The sequence below is a fragment of the Garra rufa genome, chromosome 22, assembly GCF_049309525.1.
Source record: "Garra rufa chromosome 22, GarRuf1.0, whole genome shotgun sequence".
Taxonomy (NCBI): Eukaryota; Metazoa; Chordata; class Actinopteri; order Cypriniformes; family Cyprinidae; genus Garra; species Garra rufa.
The window spans coordinates 27,866,817-27,893,103 of NC_133382.1; the positions used below are offsets into that span (position 1 = coordinate 27,866,817).

The window sequence follows — 26,287 nt, forward strand, 5'->3', positions numbered from 1 at the left end:
AGAGTAACGGTGCCAGTACTGCAGCCCAAGTACCTCTCGCCCACCCCTCGGTGCGAGCGAGTGATTCAAACATCTTAAGGTAGGCCTCAATGTCATCATGTGCGGTCAGCTTGGGTAGTAGCCGGGCAGCGGTGGCCCGTGGGTCCGGGAGAGGGACGTTCTGAGCGGCTGATAAGCGTAGTTCGGCCAAATACCCTTGAACGTGGCCATGTTGTTCGGTAAGCAGTTCAAAACATTGCTGCTGGCGGACGCTAACCTCAGTAAGCTGTTTCACAAGGTCCTCCATGTTTCTCGGGGAGGAGCGCGCCTAAAAAGAAAACAGAAAAACAACCGGAGTGAATGGCGGGGCAAAATGGCGGTGTAAATAAACTCTTGCTCGTTGGTGTTCTCAGGCCCGGCTCATGCCCGCATTCTCCACCACCTTGTGGCTGGGCGGGGAACAACAACAACAAGACAAGAGTTTGGTGAGCCCCGGAGGGTGGATTTATTAGATAGGTGCAGCAAGAATGAATAATACGGGAGGAAGGTGAGGTGATGTCGTCGTCTTTGTGGCGGTGCGGTGAATTCCTCCTGGTAGGTGAGCTTCCCAGTGACGGTGGCCAGTGAAGGGGTTTGTGCAAGAGAGTGCTGTAACCCCGGTGCGTGCAACCCGGAAGTGGGGAGCCAAGCGGTCACGGCGAGTCTGTGGGAAGAATGACACAAGATCAGGTAAGTCTCACGCTGCATCGGAGATGATTCTCAATCCTCTTGTTCTGTGAGTCTGCTTATAAAGCCGGTGGGGCCGTGACCGATTGGCTCACGGTGAGTGGTTCCAGCTGGTGCTCGTGTGTTGCCAGGGCGACGCTGATAGCTCCTCGGGACGCCCGTCACAATATATATATATATATATATATATATAGTTCTGTATGGACCAAATTGCTTATAATAGGCTTCATTGTTTCAAATGACAAGTGGTTTCATGCAATTAGCTCTTTTTATTTAAGTTAATATTAAAAACAATAGCTCAAGTGCTCAAAATGTATTAAGAAAAAAAAAAAATAGCAAAAACATATAGTACTAAATATGCTATATAATATAGACAAAATTTTATAACAAACCTATTTTTCAGAGAATTTACTAAATGTATTAAGACATTCTTTAATAAAGCGACATAATTACTAAATGTATTAAGAAATATGTATTAACAAATAAAGCAAAATAAGTGCATGCTCACATATTTACAGGGGCCCTAGTGGTTTTGTAATCAGTTGCTCTGTGTGAGTTGAAGGATGTCTGAAGGATAAGCATGCCGTGTGTGTTGTGTTTCCAAGGATTATATAACTTAATCCAGCAGGATTTAAGTACTACAACAGGTAACACGCTTGACATTCCTGGTAACTTTTCATATGTCAGTCAAAAATAGCCAGAACTAGCCCAATGACCTTATCTCGAATATCAAAAACTAAAATATGCCACTCCCACAACTAAATATATATTATTTACAATTACTAATTTGCTTTATACATAATTCCAACCTGGAAAAAAAAGATTTTAAAATAGTTAAAATAAATAAAATATTTCAGTATGTTTTACAAGAAAATAATATTTTTGTGTTACCTGCCATTTGCTTTTTTTTTTTTTTTTTTTGCAATTTCTGAATAAAAATTGTTTCTGCACTAATTTGTTTTCAGTGTAGTAATCATGTGGGGTTTTTTTTCAGGATATGGCCACTCCGTTCCTCTGTCAGATGGTGGTAAGGCCTTCTGCATCATTTACTCAGTGGTGGGAATCCCGTTCACCCTGCTGTTCCTGACTGCGGTGGTCCAGAGGATCATGGAGTTCAGTACCCGCAGGCCGGTGGAGTACCTGCATCGGCGCTGGGGCATGTCCAAACCTCTGCTGGCCGCCCTGCATGCTGCCCTGCTGGCCATTATAATCATCTCCTGCTTCTTCCTCATACCTGCCATCATCTTCTCAGTACTGGAAGAGGACTGGAATTTCCTGGAGTCCTTCTATTTCTGCTTCATCTCTCTAAGTACTATTGGTTTAGGCGACTATGTACCAGGAGAGGGCTACCATCAGAGGTTCAGACAATTCTATAAATTGGGCATTACATGTAAGTACACAGTTATTGATTTTTAGAGCCAAATATTGCAGATTATATTTGACTTTTACTTTCTTACATTTATGCATACTCTAGTGGCCAAAAGCTTGGGATTGGAAAGTTATTAGAAATGGTCTTTTATGCTCATGCTGCATTTATTTATCTAAAAATACAGTAAAAATAGCAATGTTGTGCAATATAAGTACAATTTAAAATAGCGTATATCTATTTGAATATATTTTCGAATGTAATGCATTTATGTGATGGCCAAGCTAAATTTTCAGGAGACAATATTTCAGTCTTCAGTGTCACATGATTCTTCAGAAATGATCCTAATATGCTGATTTGGTGCTCAAAAAACATTTTGATATTTTTGTAGAAACCGTGATGCATTTTGCAGGATTCTTTGATAAATACAAAGTCCAAAATAACAGAATTTATTTGAAACAGATTTTTTAAACAATTCTTAACTGTTATTTTTATTAATGTAATGCATTTGTGATGAATAAAAGTATTCATTTCATTTAAAAAAATGCCGACCCCAAACTTTTGAATGCTATGTAACAGAGACAATGAAATATGTAGCGGAACTTTAACTTTGGACTTGAACTTGACTTTGTTTGAACTTATCTTAGGTTTGTTTTGTTAACTTAGTGTTTGCATATTCAAATTATGTCATCCAAGATGTTCATGTCTTTCTTTCTTCAGTTGAAAAGAAATTAAGGTTTTTGAGGAAAACATTCCAGGATTTTTCTCCATATAGTGGACGTCAATCAGGATCAGTAGGTTGAAGGTCCAAAATGCCGTTTCAGTGCAGCTTCAAAGGCCTCTACACGATCCCAGCCAAGGAATAATGTTTTAATCTAGTGAAGAAAAAAAAAAAAAAAAAAAAATCTATATACTTTTTAACCACCACAACAACACCCGTGAATTGACACATTACGTGGTCACGTTGGAAAGGTGCAAGATGAGCATTTTTGGCTAAAAAGTACATAAATTGTATTTTTTCTTTTTTTTAGAAAATGACTGATCATTTCACTAGATAAAACCCCTTATTCCTCAGCTGGGATTGTAAAGAGTCCTTTAAAGCTGCATTGAAACTGCAATTTAGACCTTCAACCTATTGATCTCCATTGAAGTCCACTATATGGAGAAAAATCCTGGAATGTTTTCTTTAAAAACGTTAATTTGTTTTTTATATTATCAGGAAATTTGAATTTAGGAGTTAACTAATTCTTTAGGATTGTTCTCTGTTCCTCTTTAAATGTATCTGTATCCCTCCTAAACAGTGTACCTGATATTGGGCTTGATCGCAATGCTGGTGGTTCTGGAAACCTTCTGTGAACTTCAGCAGCTGAAAAAGCTCAGGAAGATGTTCTACCTGAGGAAACAAAAAACAGAGGACCAGTTAAACATTGTGGATCATGATCACCTCTCATTTGCCTCTGTGTCTGACCAGGCAGCCTCATTTAGAGAAGATAAGACTGATATATTTCCTGATGACATAGTCTCCGCCTCACCTACTACTGCTAATGGACCAATGGACCGATGAGACGTGTTAAAATTCTCTCTCTAGAAACATCTCCACTAAGAGTATAAATGTATTGTAATTTGTTAGTGTACTCTGCTGTCAAGTTAACTGAAACCTACCATAGATATCAATACTTGAAACACAGGCTGAAATTAATTTATTGTGGAAAAGGATTGTGTGAATTTGTAGAATACACAATATCATATGGCATCATTGTTCATGCTGCTGCTGAACTGAAAAACATTTGTGACCAGGGTTTTGTGTATATATGTGTGTATCTAACAGATAAATCCATCCATGACTTCTGAATATAAATAGTTAACTGGTAAGTGGTCATAGACTAGCATTACATACTTAATATGCTGTTCTTGTTAGGTGATTTAAAAGGGAATCGTATCCTGTATTATAGTTTACAGATGTATTAATGAACACCATGATTTAAGGTTACTGTTTGTAGACATTGCTTAAGGCAGGAAAACACTACATTACTTTTATACAAATATTTGCCCTGATCTGCAGTCTGGACAAGTCAACACTCCCAGCCCACTGATATTAGACATTCAGAGTTGACAGATTTCACAGAAAATTGAGTATTTTATGATGGGCACAGATTCAATTTTTTTTAGCTTCAAATTATGATTCCATCCAATTTTAGACAATTTTGAACACATTGTTTTCATTTGTCAACAGTAAGTCTGCGTGAGTTTGTTGTGTTTTTGGAAAGACTTTTAAATCAGTACTTCTAAAAGTTGTATAGTGTATCCCAGCCTTAACTCTATTCAAAGTCTGCAAATGGCGATTTATATATATATATATATATATATATATATATATATATATACACATTAGATTTTTAGAATAGACAGGGGCAAGTGGGCAGGTCCCTGATGACATTCCTAGTAATACATTCTTCAATTAACTTTAACTAATTAAATTAATAGTAGAGGCATCAGACAATCAAAAATCTGTGTATTTAATTTATTTACATTGGCTTTAGTCATGTTGGTTCTTCTGCAGTTGCAGTAGGAATTGTTCACCACCTTAAGGTGCTGTTGTGCATTGAGTGCCATTACTGTTGTATTGCAAGCCGAGAACATAAGTCACATCAGTGCATCGGTACGTTCTTATGAGTGGCTGGGTATATTGCTGAAGGAAATGTTATTTTAATGTTATTTTATCATTCATTTGTAGTTTTCATTTTTATATATTTTCATTATATATTTGCACATGCCTAAGGATACTGAAAGTTGTGCAATTATTGACTCGCACTTTAACAAAACAGAATAAACTGGAGATTTTGGTTATTGAGCAAGATGTTGTACTTCAACAGAACATATATCATATGTAATCCAAACATATCTCCTCTACCTCTCAGAGTTGTTTACTTAGATCATTTTGCTAGGCTATATAGGTGTGTTAAAACCCTGAGCAGCTGTACAGTCTGTTAACAGTCTATCAGGATGCCTGCTCAGTGCTGTTAAAAGAGATATTTACTCTGCTGTTTGAAAGTGAATTTGATGCCATCCTGTAATAGTGGTGCTGAAATTAAGCCGAGGTTATGTTAACAAGGCCCTGCAGCTGTGCTCACCTTGTTAAACTTGAACAGGACAAGCTGTCCTCTGCTTAGGGCAACTATAAGAGACCTTCTTGAGTTCCCCTAGACATTCATCTAAATGTCACTTTCATTATCATCACAGCATATGATGATATTGCTGAGAAAGCTGAGCTTGTAAATGAACACTGTATTTTGCTTGAAACGATACAAGAGGTTACATTTCAGGGTTTCTCCAAAGGAGAATAATTCGTTCTTATCATGGGGAAATTATGGTTTTGAGTATATGTAGTATTCTGAATAATTTCTGGATGGTATCTGTTGGTTTATATTTTAGATGCGTTATTAACATGTAATGGAAATTTTTATTTTTCTAGCATGCCTCTGGAACCACCTGGAAGTCACAGTATTGTTTCATTTACTGTAGGTATTGACTTGACATGAGATGTTTATCATAAAAATAAGCACAAATCTTCTGGAATCTTTAGAAACTAGAAGAAAAACATGTGAGATTACAATTTAATCTTCATTCATTTTATGTGACACCAAAGGTAAAGGTACAGCATATTTTATCTCTTAACACCCCTTTTGAGTTTGTAGATCAACTTAAAGAGGGTTAGATGACCCCGGCTCCTTTCTGGAGCAAGGTGACATCCCTGTCTTTTTGAATATTAATAAATACTGAACTTTTGAGTGTTTTCACGACGCGTCATCAATTGGTCATATTGGTGGCACTGAATGTTAACAATGCCACCAACCAAATGAAACTCACATTTAGTTGATTGTTTCTGCTGAAAATGGTCAATTATTGTCATGTTTGGAGGTACTCCAAATATTTTTATAAGTTATAACAAATTAAGGAAAAGAGTGGCAGGGCAGGAATTTTGACAACAATCGTTTGTTTTTATCATTTTCGGCCAGGTAGGTGAAAAATTAGGCTAAAATCATAATTAATACTGCTTGTATGTATCTTTACCACCTATTAACTTTAGTTTGTCAAAATATTGCGCCTATTCCTGCATACTATGTTCTTATATGATTTAGCAGCTTCTACACTTTATTTTCGTGGTTTAGACAGCATAAATTAGCAGAACAACATATCCAGTAGTACATTTACCTTGCAATCCATGCTGTTGTTTACATCCGAGTATTGCCATTGTGGCCGGTCATCTGGGTAACAGACCAAATCGTGACAAAAGTTCAAACCCTCTATAATAACTGGGAGGTCTGGATCTCGGTAAATTGTTCATGTTAAAGGAACTGTATGTAAGACATTTATTTCAGTTAATCATAAAATGGCCCTGACATGTCACTAGACATTAAGAAATCATGTTCATTTCAAATACTTATATCACTGACAGTGGTCCGGCCAGGATATTGTCATTTAAAAGTGACAGTTGCAGCCCACAACTGATGTTATTGTTGTCATTTTGTGTTTTGGTCTGAGGCTCCACCCTCCAGCTGTCTACTAATCACAAAGTTAGTAGAGTTTCGTCCTCCGGGTTGCAAGCTCAGCTGCAGTTACGAACTTGTCGGATAAAACATGTATAACGTTACGAAACCTAAAAGCCTCGTTATGACACCGAAATACGTTGTGACAAAGTCCGAAATAACACAAGGATTTGTACAGGAGATGCCTTTGAAAGATGGAGACGGCTGAAAACGGAGAAAAATTTGAAGACAGACGCCATCGTTGCTGATTTTCTCCTGGACAGGTAAGATTCATCTGTTTGGCTAATTTTGCTTCCGTACACAGTGGATTTTCCACGGTCGCCCGTGTTAAATGCGTTCATAAAAAGCTTTATATCGCACTACTAGCAGGGTATGAAAACAATCTATGTTCCGACTGAAATGTGGTATTACAGTACATCTTTACGAAGTATTTCGCTAATCGCCATTAGTACATTTTTGCGATACATAATTACTTCGCAAAACATCTCTCATGAGGCATAAACATAATTAACAGAAGAAGAAAAAAATTACTGTGTAGGACTCGTCACTTGCCATTAGAAGCTCCTTGTAGCAGCCTAGGTTCCTGCAGCGTAGCTGGCAACCTGGAGTCAAGGGGGAGGGGGAGGGGATGTTTCACACCGTTCTACAGTATTTTGAAAGTGATTGCAGTACCAGTTTTGGCCAGAATCCTACATACGGTTCCTTTAAAAAATAAAAATCGTTCTCGGAATGACTAATTTGTTGTTTAAAACTGCTCATATGAGTGTATGCATGTATAATTAAGTTTAGACAGCAAATATGATTTAGCATTTGTGGTGTAAAAATGACCACTGCGACGCTGCTGGCGGAGTGACCGTGACATGAGGGCGTGGGCGCGGACACAGCCCCGCTGTGTTGCCAGTTCACGCTATTATAAGCATCTTTTCCACTTAATTTGACACTTTAGAAAGTTAATAAAATGGGAGTTTGCAGTCTAGGCTAGTATTACCGCTGTCTTATTTACAAAAGATTTGAACTCAATTCGATTTTTTATTTTATTATTAACATTATTATTAACATTTAAACACAGTAGCTTTTAATACTAGTACACAGACATAGAACAAGTGGGTTACAGAATGAAATGAAATATGCAAGCACTAGTGATGAAGAAGTCTATGCTATTTCATTCAGTAGTTTACAAGGTCAAGCTAAAATCATTCTTAAGACAAAAGTTATTGTCTATATAATGGCTATAAATTAAAACTATAACAGTAAAATAATGTTGCAAGAATAGACCTAAAAAACATATAAGAAAATTATCCGCCCTTAACCTATAGAGGGTTTGCACTTACGTCACGTTTGGTCAGTTACCCGGATACATGGCCATATTGGAGATATTCGGATGTGAACAACAGCCATACAGAGAAGAACTTAGTAAGCAGGAAAGGGCACAATATTTTGACAAACTAAAGTTAATAGGTGATAAAGATATGTACAAGATATAAGCTTAATATTTCACCTACCTGACAGAAATGATAAGAACAAACATGAATGTTGCCAAGATTTTTGCCCTGGAAATCCTTGCTCAGTTTGGCCAACCACAAATGCCTTTTGTTCCTTGATTTGTTATAACTTTTGGCCGTCTATAGTACTCCAAATGTTTTTCCCGGTCCGACCAATTAGTACCATGTTTAGCAGCTAATCAACAAAATATGCGTGTTTTGTTCAGTGGCATTGTTTACATTCAGTGCCGCCAATTTGGCCGACACGACACATTGTGAAAACCCTCTATTACATTAAATATTAAATATTAAAATAAAATGAAATAATATTAGTAACAACTCAGGGCATTTTTGTACCATTTTATTTTATCTGTTCACTTCAAAATAAAAGTGTCTTTATTCCAAAATCTAAAAACATTCATGTTTTTATAGGCTATTTGTGGAGTAAAATATATGTATATATATATATATATTTACTTCCCAAATCTGAAAACATCAGTCGGTCCACAAATTCCCCATTAGCAAACAGACAAAAACTCTTTGATATGTAGCACAATATACAGATCACAATTTTCCAGAGACAGAAAATAAAAAAATAAAAAAAAAACTCAGAATGACTAAATCTCACAAATATTGATATTCATATGAAATGACTAAATTAAAAAGAACATGCCCATTCGTTAAATGTGTTAAGATGAGATTTTGTGCCATCTATGGTGAAGAGAAAAGAAATGGAGGGGTCATTTTGCCCTGGCTGACATTTTACCCCATCTCACGCTACTGTTCTCCTTGAAGAGAACAAACTATTGAATACTGCAGTTGTTATTTATAAACGTCTCCTTTTAACTCTGCCTTTGGTGTGTCCTTGGTAAACGCGAATAATCTCCACCAGAGCGCTTCGATAGTTCTCACCCAAGATTTTTCAATTAAACTCTCTCTCCCATGGCCTGTGCTTATCCAAGCCAGTCTGCCTCATTAGATGTCAGTGTGTGCCAAGCTCAATTTGGAGTTAAGCATATGCAGTGCAGACCTCATGGCTTCTCCCCATGGCGTTCTCCAGCGGAAGGTGTCGGGAGGGTATTGACGGCACTGTCAGAAGTTTTTGCTTAGCTAAGCACAGGACTCCTGACTGAGGTTTGTGCTGGGGTGGAGACGGCTCTTCCGATCGATAGGTGCCAACCAGTTACAATGAACTCCCTCGCTCACCACACACTCTGTGGCTCACACCCCCACTGCTAGCCATCTTTCAAAACCTGGCTGTGGACCGTGAAGCTGCCACACTGCAGGGACAAGATCCCCACGCATGATGTGCCGGCGCAATGCAGAAAGAGGACGAGACTCCAGTGCCCAGTGTACAACTGTGTCCTCCAAAAGACAGGTAGAAACTTTTACATTTCATTAAGTGACAGTTTCATGACCAAATAGTACAATGGTGCTTTTATGGAGTTAAGTTAAGATGATTTTACTTTCAATTTTTACAGTTCTTTGCACTGCAGTCTAATTTATAAATCTGACTTTGAATCATTTTTATAACAGACAGGGTTTTTCAAACCAGCAATTTTGTTCAAATGAAATATAAAGTGGATATAAAATTTATTATTACTAAAATAAATTAAATAAAATGTATTTATTAAAATGCAATAAACTATAGTAAAGGAGTAAATGTGACATAGATATAGATGAACTAAGATGTACATTAAGTATAAAAATGAACATATTTAACGGTGTTTGCTAAGGTCATCATCACTATTAGGTTATAATGTCTCATACTTAAGAGCTAGAGATATGAGAGATTAAACTTTGTATTAAACTTTGGCATGTTACTCTAAATGATGAAGAATGATTTTCAAATTGTGTGGCTTGTTGATGAAATATAGCTGTCATATTAGTTTTCTTAGCAATCAGAATTAAGATTCTGACAATAAAATGGAGGAACAAATATTGTCAATTAACACAAAAAGATTAAACAGACATTAAATTGACCCCATGCTTATGTAGAGACCAGAATGGCTTGTGGCATAAACAAAAAACACTTAAATTTTATTCTGAAGTGTAAAAATTAAATGCTTCTCGTGAGCATATGCAGCAGGGATAGGTGTAAAACTTACCTGAAAGTAATTTATAGATATTGAAAACCCTGGTGAAAAACAGTCGCATTAAATCAAAAAGGCTTTGCATGCAATTCCTTCTTCCTGGGTAGTCTGCCACCCTCCAAGAGCCACTTCCTTCCTCGTCTACTCTTGGCCAGTTGCCTTCTTTCTCCCCTGCCACGCATTACCATCTCTGCTGTGCCAGACAGATGGGCTGCGCTGGGCTGCTGTGTTTGCTGTAATTTACCTGTTCACCTCAGAAAGATACACTGAAGCATGTTAAATATAACATGTATCAACACAGCAAATATGGAGAAATAATTGTATAAAAACTAGTCTCACCCTTCCTTACAGTCAGCCAGCAGTAATTAAAGTTTTTTGCTCTTGTGGCAAATAATACTGTACAATGTATAGTTGAGGTCAAAAGTTTACATACACCTTGCAGAATCTGCAAAATGTCAATTATTTTACCAAAAAATAATATAGTTTTATTTAGTACTGACCTGAATAAGGTATTTCACAAAAGTCAAGATCAAAAGTTTACATATGCTTGATTCTTAATACTGTGTTGTTACGTGAATGATTCACAACCGTTTTTTTCTTTTTGTGATTAGTTTATCATGAGTCCCTTGTTTGTCTTGAAAAGTTAAACGGTCCACTGTTCTTCAAAAAAGTCCTTTGGGTTCCACAAATTCTTTGGTTTTTCATAATTTTTGTGTATTTAAACTCTTTCCAACAAAGACTGTATGATTTTGAGATGCATCTTTTTACACTGAGAACGACTAAAGGACTCATATGCAACTATTACAGAAAGTTCAAATGCTTACTAAAGCTCCAGAAGGTAAAATGTTGCATTAGGAGCTGGGGGTGAAAACTTTTGACCAGAATGAAGATTTTCTTATCTTGCCTAAATAGAAGATACTTACGTGATTCCCAGAAGACAAAATTAGTTAAATTTACCCTTATCTTCAAATTCAAAAAGTTTTCACCCCTCGGCTTGCATATGAGTCTCTCAGCTGTCCTCAGTGTGAAAAGATGGATGTCAAAATTATACAGTCATTGTTGGAAGGGATTAAAATAGACAAAAATTCATTTGTATAAAATGTTCAGGACAGTTTAATTGTTCAGGACAAACAATCACTTAAAAAAAAGCTGTATTAAGAATCAAGCGTATGTAAACTTCTTTTTGAACTGGGTCATTTTTAAAAATTCAACTATTATTTTCTTCTGTGGGCTACACGTAAATATCTTTTATGTAAAACATCTTATTTAGGTCAGTACCAAATAAAAAATAACATGCATTTTGTATGATCCCTCTTATTTTGGTGAAATAATTATCATTTTGCAGATTCTTCAAGGTGTATGTAAACTTTTGACCCCAATAGTATATATTTATGTGATTCATATACATGAGTCTGACATGTTACTTCCACCACTAAATGCTAAATACTACAAAAAATAGATGTCAAAATCCTCTTATTGTTGAGCAAATTAAATTAGTGTGAGTGTGAAAAGGTTTTAAAGAGAGTTTATTGGTGGTCAACACTGATAACGCCAAATGATATAAGATGAAACATTAAAATAGTTGGAATAGAAGCTTATAACTTAGAGAGGATATCAGAATTTGTCTCTGCGCAGGCGCACTGCGTTCACAGGTGGTCGTGTCTTCATACGGCAGTGCTGCTTCTGCTCAGAGCTCTGGATCTCCCTCTGACTTTTTACCATGAATAGTCACGATTTTTAAACACTTGATTCTGTAACTGCGTCTTAAAATGGGCTCATCGGAGTGCCGAATGAAACAGAGCTTCCCTGCCTCAGAGTGAGTTACTTGATACATTTCTTGGCAAAAAGACTACAGATGCTTCAAAATGAGCGAGCATCCTTTTAGTCGTTTTAAATGCAGTCGTCTTGCTCGCAGTTGGCTGTAGCATTACTAGCATAAACAACTTTGCACTGTTTAAGAATGCAGTTCAACGCAACTCCAAGTTTGACTAGTAAACGCTTGCAGTTTTGTACACAGTGATTGGCAGCGTTTTTGTCGCGTTGCGTTTCGTCGTGCCTGTAGTTTGCGGTGTGTTTACATGCAGGTTGGTTCTAAGCTATAAATTTCCGCAGTCTTCTGATGTCTCTTTTTTAACTTCAGGGGAACGAGGAAGCCTTCAGACATGAGTCCGCGCCGCCTGTCAGATATCAGTCCTCAGATCCGACAGCTGAAATCCCTCGTCGTTGATGAAGATCTGAGTGAAGAATTGAAGTCATCGAGATCGGTCGAGTACATCAAAAACGCATCCATAGAAGAGCGGATCCTGAGAATCACTGGTTATTATGGCTATGAGCCCTGGGACGCATCTCTTAGAGGTAGTACGCTTGATGCATGCTTGTTTTTAATAGGATTAGGAGTAGTTCACTTTCAGAACAAAAATGTACAGATAATGTACTCACCCCCTTGTCATCCAACATGTTCATGTCTTTCTTTATTCAGTCGTAAAGAAATGGTGTTTTTTGAGGAAAACATTTCAGGATTTCTCTCCATATCAGGGGCGCCGCTAAGAGGGGGTAAATTAGGACAATTCTAAGGGCCCACGCCTTTTAGGGGCCCCCAGAGATCTGCTTTTGTGTGGTAGGGGGGACCCAACCTCATATTTTGTCATAGGGCCCAAAATTGCGAGCGGCGCCCCTGCTCCATATAATGGACTTTTATGGTGCCCCCGAGTTTGAACTTCCAAAATGCAGTTTAAATGCAGCTTCAAAGGGCTCTAAATGATCCCAGCCGACGAAGAAGGGTCTTATCTAGCGAAATGATCGGTTATTTTCTAAAAACATTTACAATTATATACTTTTCTCAAATGCTTGTCTTGCCGAGCTTGACAAGACGAGCATTTGAGGTTTAAAAGTATATCAATTAAATTTTTTCTAAAAAAAATTATTTTTTATAGAAAATAACCCATCGTTTTGCTAGATAAGACCCTTCTTTCCTCGGCTGTTATGGTTTAGAGCCCTTTGAAGCTGCATTTTGGAAGTTCAAACTCGGGGGCACCATAGAAGTCCATTATATGGAGAGAAATCCTGCAAAGTCTGCTTAATTTCGGAAAAAATGTGTTCGGTAGTCACGGTTCTTACAGTTACGCACAGATTTTTAGACCTTTAAAACAATTTACCTCAAAATTATGTGGCCTATCTAATCACAGCTTGTAGCTATGAGAGAGATGACACAGGAATATTAAAAAAAAACTTTTTTAAAAAGGCAAAAAGATATTTTAAAAACAACAATGGAATAATAAAAAAAAAATGGTTCAATATTGTTTTCATAAATTGAAATGTAGGGTTCGGGACAGCCACCTCCCAATTAAAAGTACCCAATAAATGATGATTTTATATATATTACGCTTACTGATATTTTAAATATTATTATGCGTTTCTAAAGATAATAAAAAAATCTAGGTAAACATCTAAGATCTAAACTTTTACTGCAGTATGTTGTTTGTATGTGCTTTGCATTGCACTTGAAATAATCTGGTTGACTCCTCCCTAAAAAAAATTAAAGGTGGCTTAAAGGTTACAGCGAAAAAAAAAATGTTTCAAGCTGCTAGTCCTGTTTATGAGTTTGGATCTTTGATATTTTTATTTTTTTATATAACCGCTGAACATCTATGCTTTATGATGTAAACACATCGATCAAACACCAGCTTCACACCCCTGCATCAATTTGAGCTCCTCTGCACCCCCACGCACAAATATTTCTCTGTGGCCGCACTTTATAATACTGTTGACACAGGCACAGCCAACACAATCTATCACCCATTTGATAAACAGCTGAGTCAGATCACTGGTAAACAAAAAAACCTTCTCAGTTACTTTCTATAAGTATATACTGTACACGGTAAAAACAAAACAAAAATAATAAAACTTTTATGAACCCTCTTATTAAAAAACAAAACAAAAACAAAAGATAAACATAAACATCCTGCATATTCTGCAAATGTCCGTTTAGCAAATGGGACCTCTGATCTATTGTTGTATTTGAGCTGTAGCCTGAGTTACGATGTGCTGCTCTGTCAGAGTTTCTACTATGCATGAGAAGGTATAACTGAGTCAGAGCCCAGTTTTGCTGAGTCAGCAGGGGCAAATGAGGTTTCTCTCAATTCTCATTTCCATTCCTCCACTGACTGCATCATTGCATAAGATTTATGTGCAGTCTCATGCACAAGTTAAACTTGTGAACATGATTTGTTGACTTGCTGGTCACACTAGGATTTTATTTTTAAATAATTGAGAAAAGATTTAAGTCATAATAACATATGAAGTTTACTTTACTGAGAGTATTTTATTCTAGTCTACATGAAAATGTAATGGAGTAAAAAAAAAATCTGTGAATGCAGTTGCAACAGATACAAATATTCAGTTTTAACAAATTCTCCAAAATAATACTTAAGTAGTAGTGAAGTAAAGATGTTGAGTCCTCTAAAAACCACTGAGAGCATAAGCAGAGATCTCACCATTTAGAGCATTTGAAGTAGATCATTCATCATAAGTATCAGAGTTCAAATGATGCAACAGAGCATCCTTAAAACTTAGAGATAGTTCACCCAAAAATGAAAATAACCCCATGAGTTACTCACCCTCAAGCCATCCTATGCGTATATGACTTTCTTCTTTCAGATGAATACAATCCGAGTTATATTAAAAATGTCCTGGCTCTTCTAAGCTTTATAATGGCAGTGAATGGGGTTTAAGATTTTGAAATCCAATAAAAGTGCCTAAATCCATTATAAAAAACTGGGGGTTAATAAAGGCCATCTGAAGCGAATTGTTGTTTTTATAAGAAAAATATCCATGTTTAAAACTTTATAAACCTCTTTATAACTTTATAATCTCTAGTTTCCGAATGTGGTGAAGTACATGCACTGTAAAAAGTCACCAGATTCAACTTAAAAACCTAAGTTCAGCAGCTGCCTTAAAATTTTTTAAGTCAAATCAGCTTGAAACTACAAGTCATTTTAACTTATTGCAATAAAAATGAGTTGATTTAACTTGTGAGTTGAAATGACTGAAAATTTTAAGGCAGCTGCTAAACTTAAGTTTTTAAGTTGAAACTGGTGAAAACTTTTTACAGTGTGGAAGCACAGTGGACAGAGCAAAACACCAGAATTAGAAGTACAAAATGAGGATTTGTAAAAAAAATTTTTTGATATAATAGGAGACTGGTTTTCCTTTGCTGTAAACAACACTTGGTTCTTGCGAGACTGTAATATTCTCACCGGAGCTTATGCTATGCCTACATCCTACAGCATCCCTAAAACTAGCGGAAACTCTAGTTAGCGGAAACTAGAGATTGCGGTTTATAAAGTTTCAAATATGGATAGTTTTCTTACAGAAATGCACTGAAGACCTTTATTAATCCCCCAGAGCTGTCTGGAGTACTTTTTTTATAATGGATTTAGGCACTTTTATTGGACTTTAAAATCTTAAACCCCATTCACTGTCATTTCAAATCTTGGAAGAGCCAAGATATAAATATACCTCATATTGTATTCCCCTGAAAGAAGAAAGTCATATACACCTTGAATGGCTTGAGGGTGAGTAAATCATGAGGTATTTTTTATTTTTGGGTGAACTATCCCTTTAATAGTGAGAGAATAATTCCTCCACACACAAATAAAGGTGCTTCACGATGCCATAGAAGAACCTTTTTTTGTCTAAATGGTTCCATAAAGAACCTTTAACATCTGAAGAACCTTTCTGTTTCACAAAAGGTTCTTTGTGCGAAAGAAGGTTCTTCAGATTGTAAAAAGGTAAGAAAGAGATGGTTCTTTAAAGAACCTTTGACTAAATGGTGCTTTGCGGAACCAAAAATGGTTCTTCTATGGCATCGCTTGAAGAACCCTTTAAAGAACCTTTATTTTTAAGAATGCAGCTCCAGTTTGGCAATTATGTGTAATAAAAAATAGTTTGACATTGCTTTTTTTACATCATACAGCAGTCAGTGGAGAGATGAACAGACAGATGTGCATATGAACCTGCCCACAAATGCCAAATAAATGCAATAATGGCGAATTTCTAGGATAATGGTTTTGATTTGTTTGTGCAATCCAGTTAGCCCTTTTCAGTTCAATGTTAATTGGACAGTTCAGCATGTTTTTAGTTCACTTATTGCCACTGTATAGGATTGGATTTAAAAATCAATTCTTTAACCACTTCTCCACCATCTTCTTATTGACACCTGGGTCAATGTGTGCAATTCTGAGCTGGCTGTCAGATCACATTAACTATCCCAGACTGTGGTCTGTGGTGTGAGACTGTGAGTATGATAATGAGACACTTGTTTTGTTGACTGACTGCTACTTGGGGACAGTCTGTCTGACTCCTTGTCTGTCTGACTCCACATGAACATCTCTGTCCTTCATGTCTGGCAGGTTCTGGACAGTACATACTAAATGTCCTCTTACAGGCCATGAGGGCAGAAGTATGGTATATAAAGGAGAAATGTGACCATAGACTACAAAACCAGTCTAAAGTAGCATGGGTATATTTGTAACAATGGCCAACAATACATTGTATGGGTCAACATTTTATAAGATAAGATATATTGCAAATTTCCTACCATAAATATATCAAAACTTAATTTTTGATTAGTAATATGCATTGCTAAGAACTTAATTTAGATTACTTTAAAGGCGATTTTCTTTTTTTGCATCCTCAGATTCCAGATTTTCAAATAGTTGTATCTCAGCCATGTATTGTTCTATTGTTTGTGCTCCATATCACTGGTTTTGAGTTCAAAAGAGTGTAGCATCTTCAGTACCATGGACAGCAGTACATTCTTCATACATCTTGTCTATTGCTTCTTGCTATCTAATCTAATCTTGCTTTATAATGTTGTATAACTATATGATTTACTTCAAAAAAGTTAAGGACGAGTCATTTATCTTAGAGTTGTGACTTTGTTTTTCATAACTGAAACTCTATTGTTTATTTACTTTATCACAATATGACTTAATCCAGTAATGTTTAAAAGTTTGGGATAAGTAAGATACATTTTTGAGAGACATTAATATTTTTATTCTGCAACAATGCATAAAATTTATCAAAAGTGACCGTAAATATATTTATAATATTACAAAAGATTTCTATTTCAAATAAGTGTAGTTTTTCTATCTAAACTTTCTATACATAAAAGAATCCTGAAAAAAGTTTCCAGAAAAATGTTAAAAAGCACAACATTGATAATATTAAGAAATGTTTTGAGGACCAACATTGGTAGTGCGATTAAATACCTGTGGCTGTGCCTGTGGTTATGCTTATGACTTTGTATTATGCATTTATCTTGTCTGTATCTGCAGGGGAGGACCAGTCCAACAGCGAGAAGGTGGAAGTGAAGGTGGATGGCCATTCTGCTACAGGAACAGTCAAGTCAGATTGCGGGAACAGGCTGCAGAGGCTCTGCTGCTGTTTGCATATGACTGCAGTACACCTGCGCAGAGCACTGTGGGGCGTTGCTGTTGTCATCTGCATCTGCATTTCTTGGTCAGGCTGCACTCAGATGGCCAAAATAACCGTCAGACGCTTGAATGTCCCGTTCACCCTTACTTGGTTCTCCACCTCCTGGAACTGTGCCATCTTTCCTATTTACTACATGGGTCACCTGTGCTGTAGCAAGGACAGACAGACTCCCAGACAGCGTTTCAGGTGAGACGGGTTGGATTTCCTGTCATGCAAGGAGATCTGATTCTGTGACCTATGAAACTGTGCTGCATGTCAAAGTGAGAAGTCTTTGCAAAAGTGCTGCACTGTGTAATATTTGGTTTTATGCAGACACCTTTTGTTGACTTTGCGGTTTCGTTAGGCTAGGCTGCTTAGATAGAGAACCTGACGTTAATCTCATTTTCTTAATGTCCCATGGCATTTTTTTTTGTCTTTTGTGAGTTCAGCACAAATGGTTTTTAAAGGTTAAGACTTTTGTACTGAGCAGCACTTTTGGATTTTAATGAAACCAGGGTGTCTCTAAATTGGATCGTTTTCTGGTTATTAGTTCTTCATGAAATAAAAACCTATTTACTTTATTAATAAGTTTCAGGTCTCAATGAGCACATCTTAAAGGGCTCATTGGTGTATTTTTTATAACATTAACAAAGGTGAATAAATAGTGTAATAAATGCATTGTTCATTGTTCGTTCATGTTTGTTAATACATTACTAGCTATATTGTAAAGAAATTCATACGTAGATATACACTACCAGTCAAAAGTTTTTGAACAGTAAGACTTTTAATGTTTTTAAAAAAAAGTCTCTTCTGCTCACCAAGCCTGAATTTATGTGATCCAAAGTACAGCAAAAACAGTACAATTTTTAAATATTTTTACTGTTTACAATAACTGTTTTCTATTTGAATATATTTAAAAATGTAATTTATTCCTGTGATTTCAAAGCTGAATTTTTAGCATCATTACTCCAGTCACATGATCCTTCAGGAATCATTTCTAATATTCTGATTTGCTGCTCAAAAACATTTATTATTATTATTATTTAGCCTAGAAATCTAGACGCACCCTAGCGGCAGCAAAAATTATTTTGCAGCCAGGTGGGTCTAGACACTCTCAATAGACCTTCTAGCTGCAAAAACCCAAATTGGGTCAGGCCAATCACAACGCGTATAGAGTAGGCGGGGCGGGCTTAACATATGACGACAGAGTTGCGACGGCTGCCACTTGAAAAACAAAGAATGGCGGCTGCAGCTGTCGAACAGCGGTCTTTCGAATCGGCTTTGGCCGCGACTCTGGAGGACTTGGAGTTAAGTTTTTCTTTAAGAAACGAGCAAAGAACGGCACTTAAGTCATTTTTAAAAAAGGAAGATGTGTTTGGAGTTTTGCCGACTGGATACGGAAAAAGCTTAATATACCAATTACTACGTCACCTTCTTCGTTGCTCTGATTGGTTGAAGCGCTATCCTATTGCGTGCATAGGGATTTTGAGAGACAACCGTTTATCCCGCCCCTCGGAGTAAGCCGCGTCTATGGAGAGTTTCCAGACTAAACATCTTGATGTAAGTCTGGCTCGCCAGGCTAATTATTATTATTATTATATTGAAAACAGCTAAGTAGAATGTTTTCAGGTTTCTTTGATAAATATAAAGTTCATAAGAACTGCATTTATCTGAAATAAAAAAATTTTGGAACATTTTAAATGTCTTTATTTAAATGTCTTTATTTATCACTTTTGGTCAATTTAAAGCAACCTTGCTAAATAAAAGTATTAATTTCTATAATTTCTTTCCCCAACAACAAAAAAATATATACTGACTCCAAGTTTTTAAATGGTATATTGTATGTTACAAAAGCGTTTTATTTTAGATAAATGCTGATCTTTAGATCTTTCTATTGATCCTGAAGAATCCTGAAAAAAATTGATCAAAGAATCTTGAAAAAAATGTACTCAGCTGTTTTAAATATTCATAATAATAATAATAATAATAATAATAATAATAATAATAATAATAATAATAAAGAATTTCTTGAACAGCAAATCAGCATATTAGAATGATTTCTGAAAGATTATATGACACTGAAGACTGGAGTAATAATGCTGAAAATTCATCTTTGAAATCACAGGAATTAATAAAATTAATTTTAAAATATATTCAAATAGAAAACAGTTATTTTAAATGGTAAAAATATTTCACAATATTAGTTTTTGCTGTTTTTGGATCAAATAAATGCAGGCTTGGTGAGCAAAAGAGACTTATTTAAACTATTAAAAATCTTACTGTTCAAAAACTTTCGACTGGTAGTGTATGTGTCTGCAAAATAATTTTAAGTATTAGACTAGGGCTGCACAATATTGGGAAAATATGCGATATGCGATATTGGTGTTGAATATTGCGATAACGATATTTCTTACGATATTACATTTCCCTAGAGAAATGCTTTAATAATTATTATTGTTATTATTATTTTTTAAATCATTCATATATGTAATGATCATGCTAAAATAAACAGGTAATAGATAATCTTCTGTCATCCGAATTAAATCTAATTCAGGCTAAAAAAAAAAAACTGTCAAGGAAGTTGCAAAAATTTTGACTTTAAAACACTATGAATGACTTGAAACCTTGGCAGATATTCTGATTTCTGGTTTGCTGTTACCATAGACCTGCAAACACAAAATGAATTGCTTTCAAACATTACTTTTTATTTACATGTAACCATACACTCAAGAGCAGATTTTAAACTAAATATTTCCTTGCCTTGCCTGTTTTTTGTTTGTTTGTTTTTTAAATAAAACATATTATTAAACAAAAATGTAATTAAAAAAATAATATTAAACAAAAAGTTTACTATTAAACTTCAAAAAGTTAGGAGCATCAAAAAAAAATTAGGAGCACCCAATTTCGTTTTAGTAATGCACTGATCTTGATTCTTCATGGCCGATTCCAATTGCCAGGCAAGTCAAATGGGCTGAAAGCCTCAGAATAATTTTTTTTTAATTACAGTATAAATAACAAAAAATAGACAATAAATGCAGCCATATTCAAAGTAGACTACTCTTTCAATATTCAAAGTGCAAACTTTTTTCAAGTACGATACAGAGTTATAGACAACTACACAACTTATTATAGCCCACATTCTAATAACAGCCTAGATATTTTATCTAGCCTAATTTGAGTGCATTGGGGAGTCGCTCTCTAAATATGGGGTATTAAAATAGCTTTTGAATGCGTGTGCGCTTTTTACTTTTGGTTTCGTTTTAAGGATCGCGCAAAACTCTCGGCAGTGTAGAGCATGCATTCTGCAATACGAGAGATTACTTTAACAAAACCATTTGAAAGTCGGAGGACACCAACAAGATTTTGAAAAGCGTGTCCCCAGTGGAAAATACTCCCCTTCATGAGTGGAACTTGGTCCATCAGTTATCATCTGATGTGAATGAATGTCGCGTTGTACAGAACCTTTTTACTGTCCACAATCAAATATCGTCATACCACACACCCCTAATTGCAATGCAGTTTGTGCAAATTCGGAACAGAGGTTTCAGAAAAAAAACGTCCGGTTCCTAGTTCAGCGGTGCGCATTGTCAGTGACAGGAAGACGGCTAATATCTCAAATCTTCATTAAAGGTAACAATAAAGATTAAGTTTAAATGATTATGTAATGTTGGAGAGAACGGCAAACGCATCAACTCACAGCAGTCTGTGCAGTAGTTAGGTTAGGAAAAGTTTGTAAAGAAATGAAACTAGGTCGCACCACAACAATTTCTCGCACTTGCACAAATGCTCCCAAATATAATTTGAGGTTGCGCAGATTCAATTTTGGGAGCATAAACGGTCGCAATTTTGATCCCTGTATATTTGAGACGTACAGTTCTTTTTAGGCAAAAGTTCAGCGCTGCTGTCATTTTCTCCCTTCATACTCCTGCCGTATTTATTTTTCATTCTCTGCTCTGAGCCACCAGGTTCACCTTTTGGCCCGTTCTAGCCAATAACATTATAGAACCTACTTGGGAGGCGGGTATAAAGATATTAAGCCCCCATCTGTTTGGTCAAATGAGGACAACCTATGCATGCAACGCACAAATGTTTGGCACATAAATAAATGTCAATTTTCGCAACTCTCTGCGATCCTGAAATCGCGTATGCTAATATCATGATAACGATAATTTTTTGATATATCGTGCAGCCCAATATTAGACTATTTAATTAATTAGATAATTAAGCATAAGACTTTAGATCAAACATCTTTAAGATCAATAGAAACATGTTTGGCACTCTGTGTTACAAAAAAGTGTACTGGAAATGTTGGTATGATTAATTTTGCAATTATACATTATTTGCATGTGTGTGGAACAGAGAGTGTTGTCAGTTCTTGGGAGATGATGGGCTATCACTGAGGATGCTGCTCTCTCGCGTGGCTCCTTTCGGAGTGCTGTGGACTCTCACCAGCTACCTGTACCTGCAAGGCCTTCGCAGAATCCCTGCCACTGATGCCTGTGCCCTTTTCTGCTGTAGTCGTGCCTTTGTCTTCCTAATATCCTGGATTGTCCTGCGGGATCGCTTTATGGGAGTGCGGGTGAGTCTATAATATATAAATTAATTTATAAAATAAACGGTGTGCAATTGCGAATAAGTCTATAATGGATTTTTCCTTTTAATCATAATGTATTTTGTACTTGTTTCTGTATTCCATGTAATCACAGATTGTTGCAGCCATTCTAGCCATTGGGGGCATTGTTATGATGACATATGCCGATGGTTTCCACAGCTACTCTGTGATTGGCATCTCCCTTGTGGTTGGTTCTGCATCAACAGCAGCTATATACAAAGTAAGACGGGATTGTAAAGCACAACAAACACATCTTAGACTGTCATGCACCATTAATGTGTTATTTCACAGATGTTTCAAATGAACGTTTAATAATTTTATTCTCTCTTCGTCTAAATTATGTGTAAATATGTTTTTTCAGGTTCTGTTCAAGCTTGTTCTTGGTGGTGCAAAGCTGGGTGAAGCAGCTGTGTATCTTACTGTCCTCGGTGGAGCTAATTTGGTCTTCATTAGTGCTGTACCTCTGATCCTGCTTCTCACAGGGGCAGAGGACTTCGTTTCACCTAGAGATTTGCCATGGCCAAGCATCTGTGGCATGTCCGCGCTTCTGCTGGGTAAGAGGATGGGCACGAACGCACGAACACAAACTTTTCTTTCAATGGGTGCCGTCAGAATGAGAGTTCAAGAGGCTGATAAAATACCACGACAATCTACAAATAGTCCACATGACTCAATTAACATCGACTGAAGTGAAAAGCTGTGTGTTTGTAATAAACAAATCCATTGTTATAGGTATAGTTCAGCTAAAAATGAAAATTACCCCATGATTTACTCACCCTCAAGCCATCCTAGGTGTGTATGACTTTTTTTTTTTATATTAAAAATTGTTAAAAATATAAAAAAATGTTCTGGCTCTTCCATGCTGTGTAATGGCAGTGAATGGCTGTTGAGATTTTGAAGCAAAATAAAGTGCATAAATCCATCATAAAAAGTACTTCAGGTTAATAAAGTCCTTTTGAAGTGAACTGATGCCCTTGTGTAAGAAAAATAACCATATTTAAAACTTTATAAACCGTAATCTCTAGCTTCCGCTAACTGTTGTACGCGTGGAAACGAGAGATTGGCGTTCCAGTTGATTGCAGCTTAAAAAGTTCTGAATATGGATATTTTTCTTACATAAATGCATTGATTCCACTCAGAAGGCCTTTATTATTCCCCCTTAGCCATGTTGAGCACTTTTTATGATTGATGAATGCACTTTATTAGACTTTAAAATCTCAACACCCATTCACTGTCATTATAAAGCTTGGAAGAGCCAGGATATTTTTAATATTTAACTCCAACTGTATTCGTTTGAAAAAAGAAAGTCAGATGAGGGTTTGTAAACCATGGTGTAATTTTCATTTTTGGGTAAACTATCCCTTTAAGACATTTTAACATCAAACTGTTTTCTTTGGTTGCTCTTTTAGTGTTCAACTTCCTTTTGAATTTTGGTGTTCTGATAACACTTCCTACGCTGATTTCTCTGGGCGTCGTCCTCAGTGTGCCTGTCAACGCTGGTGAGTCATAATAGAGCCACTTGTTTTTAATGCTGTATGTTGTTACAAATTTGTATGTTTTTGTTTCTTCTGTAATCCACAAAAGGGAGATGTTAGGCAGTATGTTAAAGGGATAGTTCACTCAAAAATTATAATTCTATCATTATTAGTTACTCACCCTCATGTAATTCCAAACCTGTAGGATTTCGTTCAGCTTCATCTTCAAAACACAAATTAAGATATTTTTGATGAAATCCAAAAACTTTCTGACGCTGCATAGACAGCAACACAACTGACACATTCAAGGCCCAGAAAGGTAGTAAGGATATTGCTAAAATAGTCCATGTGACATCAGTGGTTCAACTGTAATGTTATGAAGCTATGAGAATACTTTTTGAAGAAAACAAAAATACATAATTTATTCAACAGTTTCTTCTCTTTCATGTCAGTTTCCACCCTGCGTTCAGAACAGTACACAATGCATGCGTGTGCATTTCTTTCAAAAAAATTAAATTCTTTTGAAATGTAGTGTAAATATCAAAGATTTCAAATAGTTTCATCTTTAATACTCCAGTCATAGATCGCTACATGGGTGAGATCCAGCTCAACAGTGTACGCGTAATTGCGGTGTCCATCATTTGCTTGGGCTTCCTTTTGCTCTTACTACCTGAGGATTGGGACCAGTATCTGCCACGGTTGCGTTCAATGCTGTACAACCGAGAAGAGCCACAAGAGAGCGCCAGAGACAAACATTCAGAGACGCTTCGCATCAGGCCGCGAGAGGCCAAGAACTGCAACTCCAAAACTACTCCTGGCATCCACTGACTGTGCATTTCATTCATTCCAAAAGCTCCCGATGGGCACCAAATTACTCTCTTCCACATTTGTGATGTGCAGTTGCACATCAAACTGAATAGCAACAACTGATTATGTGATGAAAGTTGCTGGAGATCCAAAGGAGGGTGCTGTAGATCAGAAGATGATTCTATGCAAAGCTTTAGGATTTGATTCGGTTTGAGCAAGTTTTATTTTTAAGTGCCACTGTGTGAGAGTTTGGAAACTGTCTTGTGTAGATTTGTATATTTCATTGTCGCTTCATTTGTTGAATGAAGTACCTTCGTATATTGCCAGTATCTCCAATGCACATTGTCACACTCTTCAGCATAACTTAATACTCCTGATATGAGCTGTGATCTCACACTGGTTCTCTATACTCTGCATATGTATTTGACAGTGTTATGGCCTCATATAATCTGAAACAAAGGCTACACCCATAGATTCCTCAAAATAATATCTTGCATTATATCTTTATCAGTGGCAATACTTGGTTCATATATTCCTGTGGAATTAAGGCTTAATGTAAACCTTTGTAAGGGCGATTTTTGTTACTTCTTTATAGCAATAATAAAGAATGAATGTATATCCTATGCGTATTGTAGCATTCCTTAAAATATATATATAGATGTACGTTTACAGTTGAGGTCAAAAGTTTACATACACCTTAAAGAATCTGAAAAATGTTAATTATTTTACCAAAATAAGAAGGATCATACAAAATTCATGTTATTTTTTTTATTTAGTACTGACCTGAGTAAGATATTTCACATAAAAGACATTTACATATAGTCCAAAAGAGAAAATACCCAGTTCAAAAGTTTACATATGCTTGATTCTTAATACTGTTGTTACCTGAATAATCCACAGCTGATTTTTTGTTTAGTGATTCATGTTGAATGTTTAGTTGTTCACGAGTCCCTTGTTTGTCCTGAACAGTTAAACTGACTGCCGTTCTTTTGAAAAATTCTTTGGTTTTACAGCATTTTTGTGTTTTTAAACCCTTTCCAACGACTATGATTTTGAGATCCATCTTTTCACACTGAGGACAACTGAGGGACTCATATGCAACTATTTCAGAAGATTTAAATGCTCACTGATGCTGAAAACTTTTTGAATTTTAAGATTAGGGTAAATGTAACTTCCTTTGTCTTCTGGGAAACATGTAAGCAGCTTCTGAAGGACAGTACTAAATGAAAAAAAATATATATTTAGGCAAAATAAGAAAAATGTACAAATCTTCAAATTTTCAAAAGTTTACACCCCTGGCTTATAATGCATATTTTTTTCCTTCTGGAGCATCAGTTTTAATCTTCTATAATAGTCCCTCAGTTGTTTTCAGTTTGAAAAGATAGATCTCAAAATTATTAAGTCATTGTTGGAAAGGGTTCAAATACACAAAAATGCTCAAACCACAAAATTTGTGGGACCTGAAGGATTTTTCTGAAGAAGAGCAGTCAGTTTAACTGTTCAGGACAAACAAGAGACTCATAAACAACTATCACAAAAAAAAAAAAAAAACACACACAGCTGTGGATCATTCAGGTAACGACACAGTATTAAGAATCAAGTGTATGTAAACTTTTGAAAAGGGGTAATTTTTATGCATTTAACTGTTATTATGTAAATGTCTTTTATGTGAAAGATCTTATTCAGGTCAGTACTAAATAAAAAAAATTGCAGCACATCAGTTTT

The 26,287-nt window shown here is 36.1% G+C and overlaps 2 protein-coding genes across 2 annotated transcripts in view; both read left to right on the forward strand.

Annotated features, from left to right (window-relative positions):
- The window catches only part of kcnk1a (potassium channel, subfamily K, member 1a), an 8,166-nt gene extending 3,244 nt beyond the window's left edge, over positions 1-4,922 (forward strand). The window contains exons 2-3 of the mRNA XM_073828523.1: positions 1,700-2,095; positions 3,373-4,922. Of these exons, the coding sequence (XP_073684624.1) occupies positions 1,700-2,095; positions 3,373-3,635 (659 nt within the window). The 3' untranslated portion in view covers positions 3,636-4,922. The remainder of the gene's footprint in view (positions 1-1,699; positions 2,096-3,372) is intronic.
- A 4,496-nt stretch (positions 4,923-9,418) lies between these two features.
- slc35f3a (solute carrier family 35 member F3a) lies at positions 9,419-25,128 on the forward strand. Its single transcript, XM_073828800.1, has 8 exons — positions 9,419-9,477; positions 12,333-12,547; positions 17,530-17,875; positions 22,028-22,247; positions 22,375-22,500; positions 22,642-22,834; positions 23,690-23,779; positions 24,333-25,128. Exons 1-8 carry the CDS (start codon positions 9,419-9,421, stop codon positions 24,581-24,583), a joined length of 1,500 nt encoding a protein of 499 aa, XP_073684901.1. The 3' UTR covers positions 24,584-25,128.
- The last annotated feature ends 1,159 nt before the right edge of the window (positions 25,129-26,287 follow it).

Coding starts and splice junctions, on each gene's coding strand:
- slc35f3a (XM_073828800.1), top strand. CDS start 9,419: ATGCAGAAAGAGGACGAGACTCCAGTGCCCAGTGTACAACTGTGTCCT. Junction 22,248..22,374: donor ATCGCTTTATGGGAGTGCGG/GTGAGTCTATAA, acceptor ATGTAATCACAG/ATTGTTGCAGCCATTCTAGC. Junction 22,835..23,689: donor CATGTCCGCGCTTCTGCTGG/GTAAGAGGATGG, acceptor TTGCTCTTTTAG/TGTTCAACTTCCTTTTGAAT.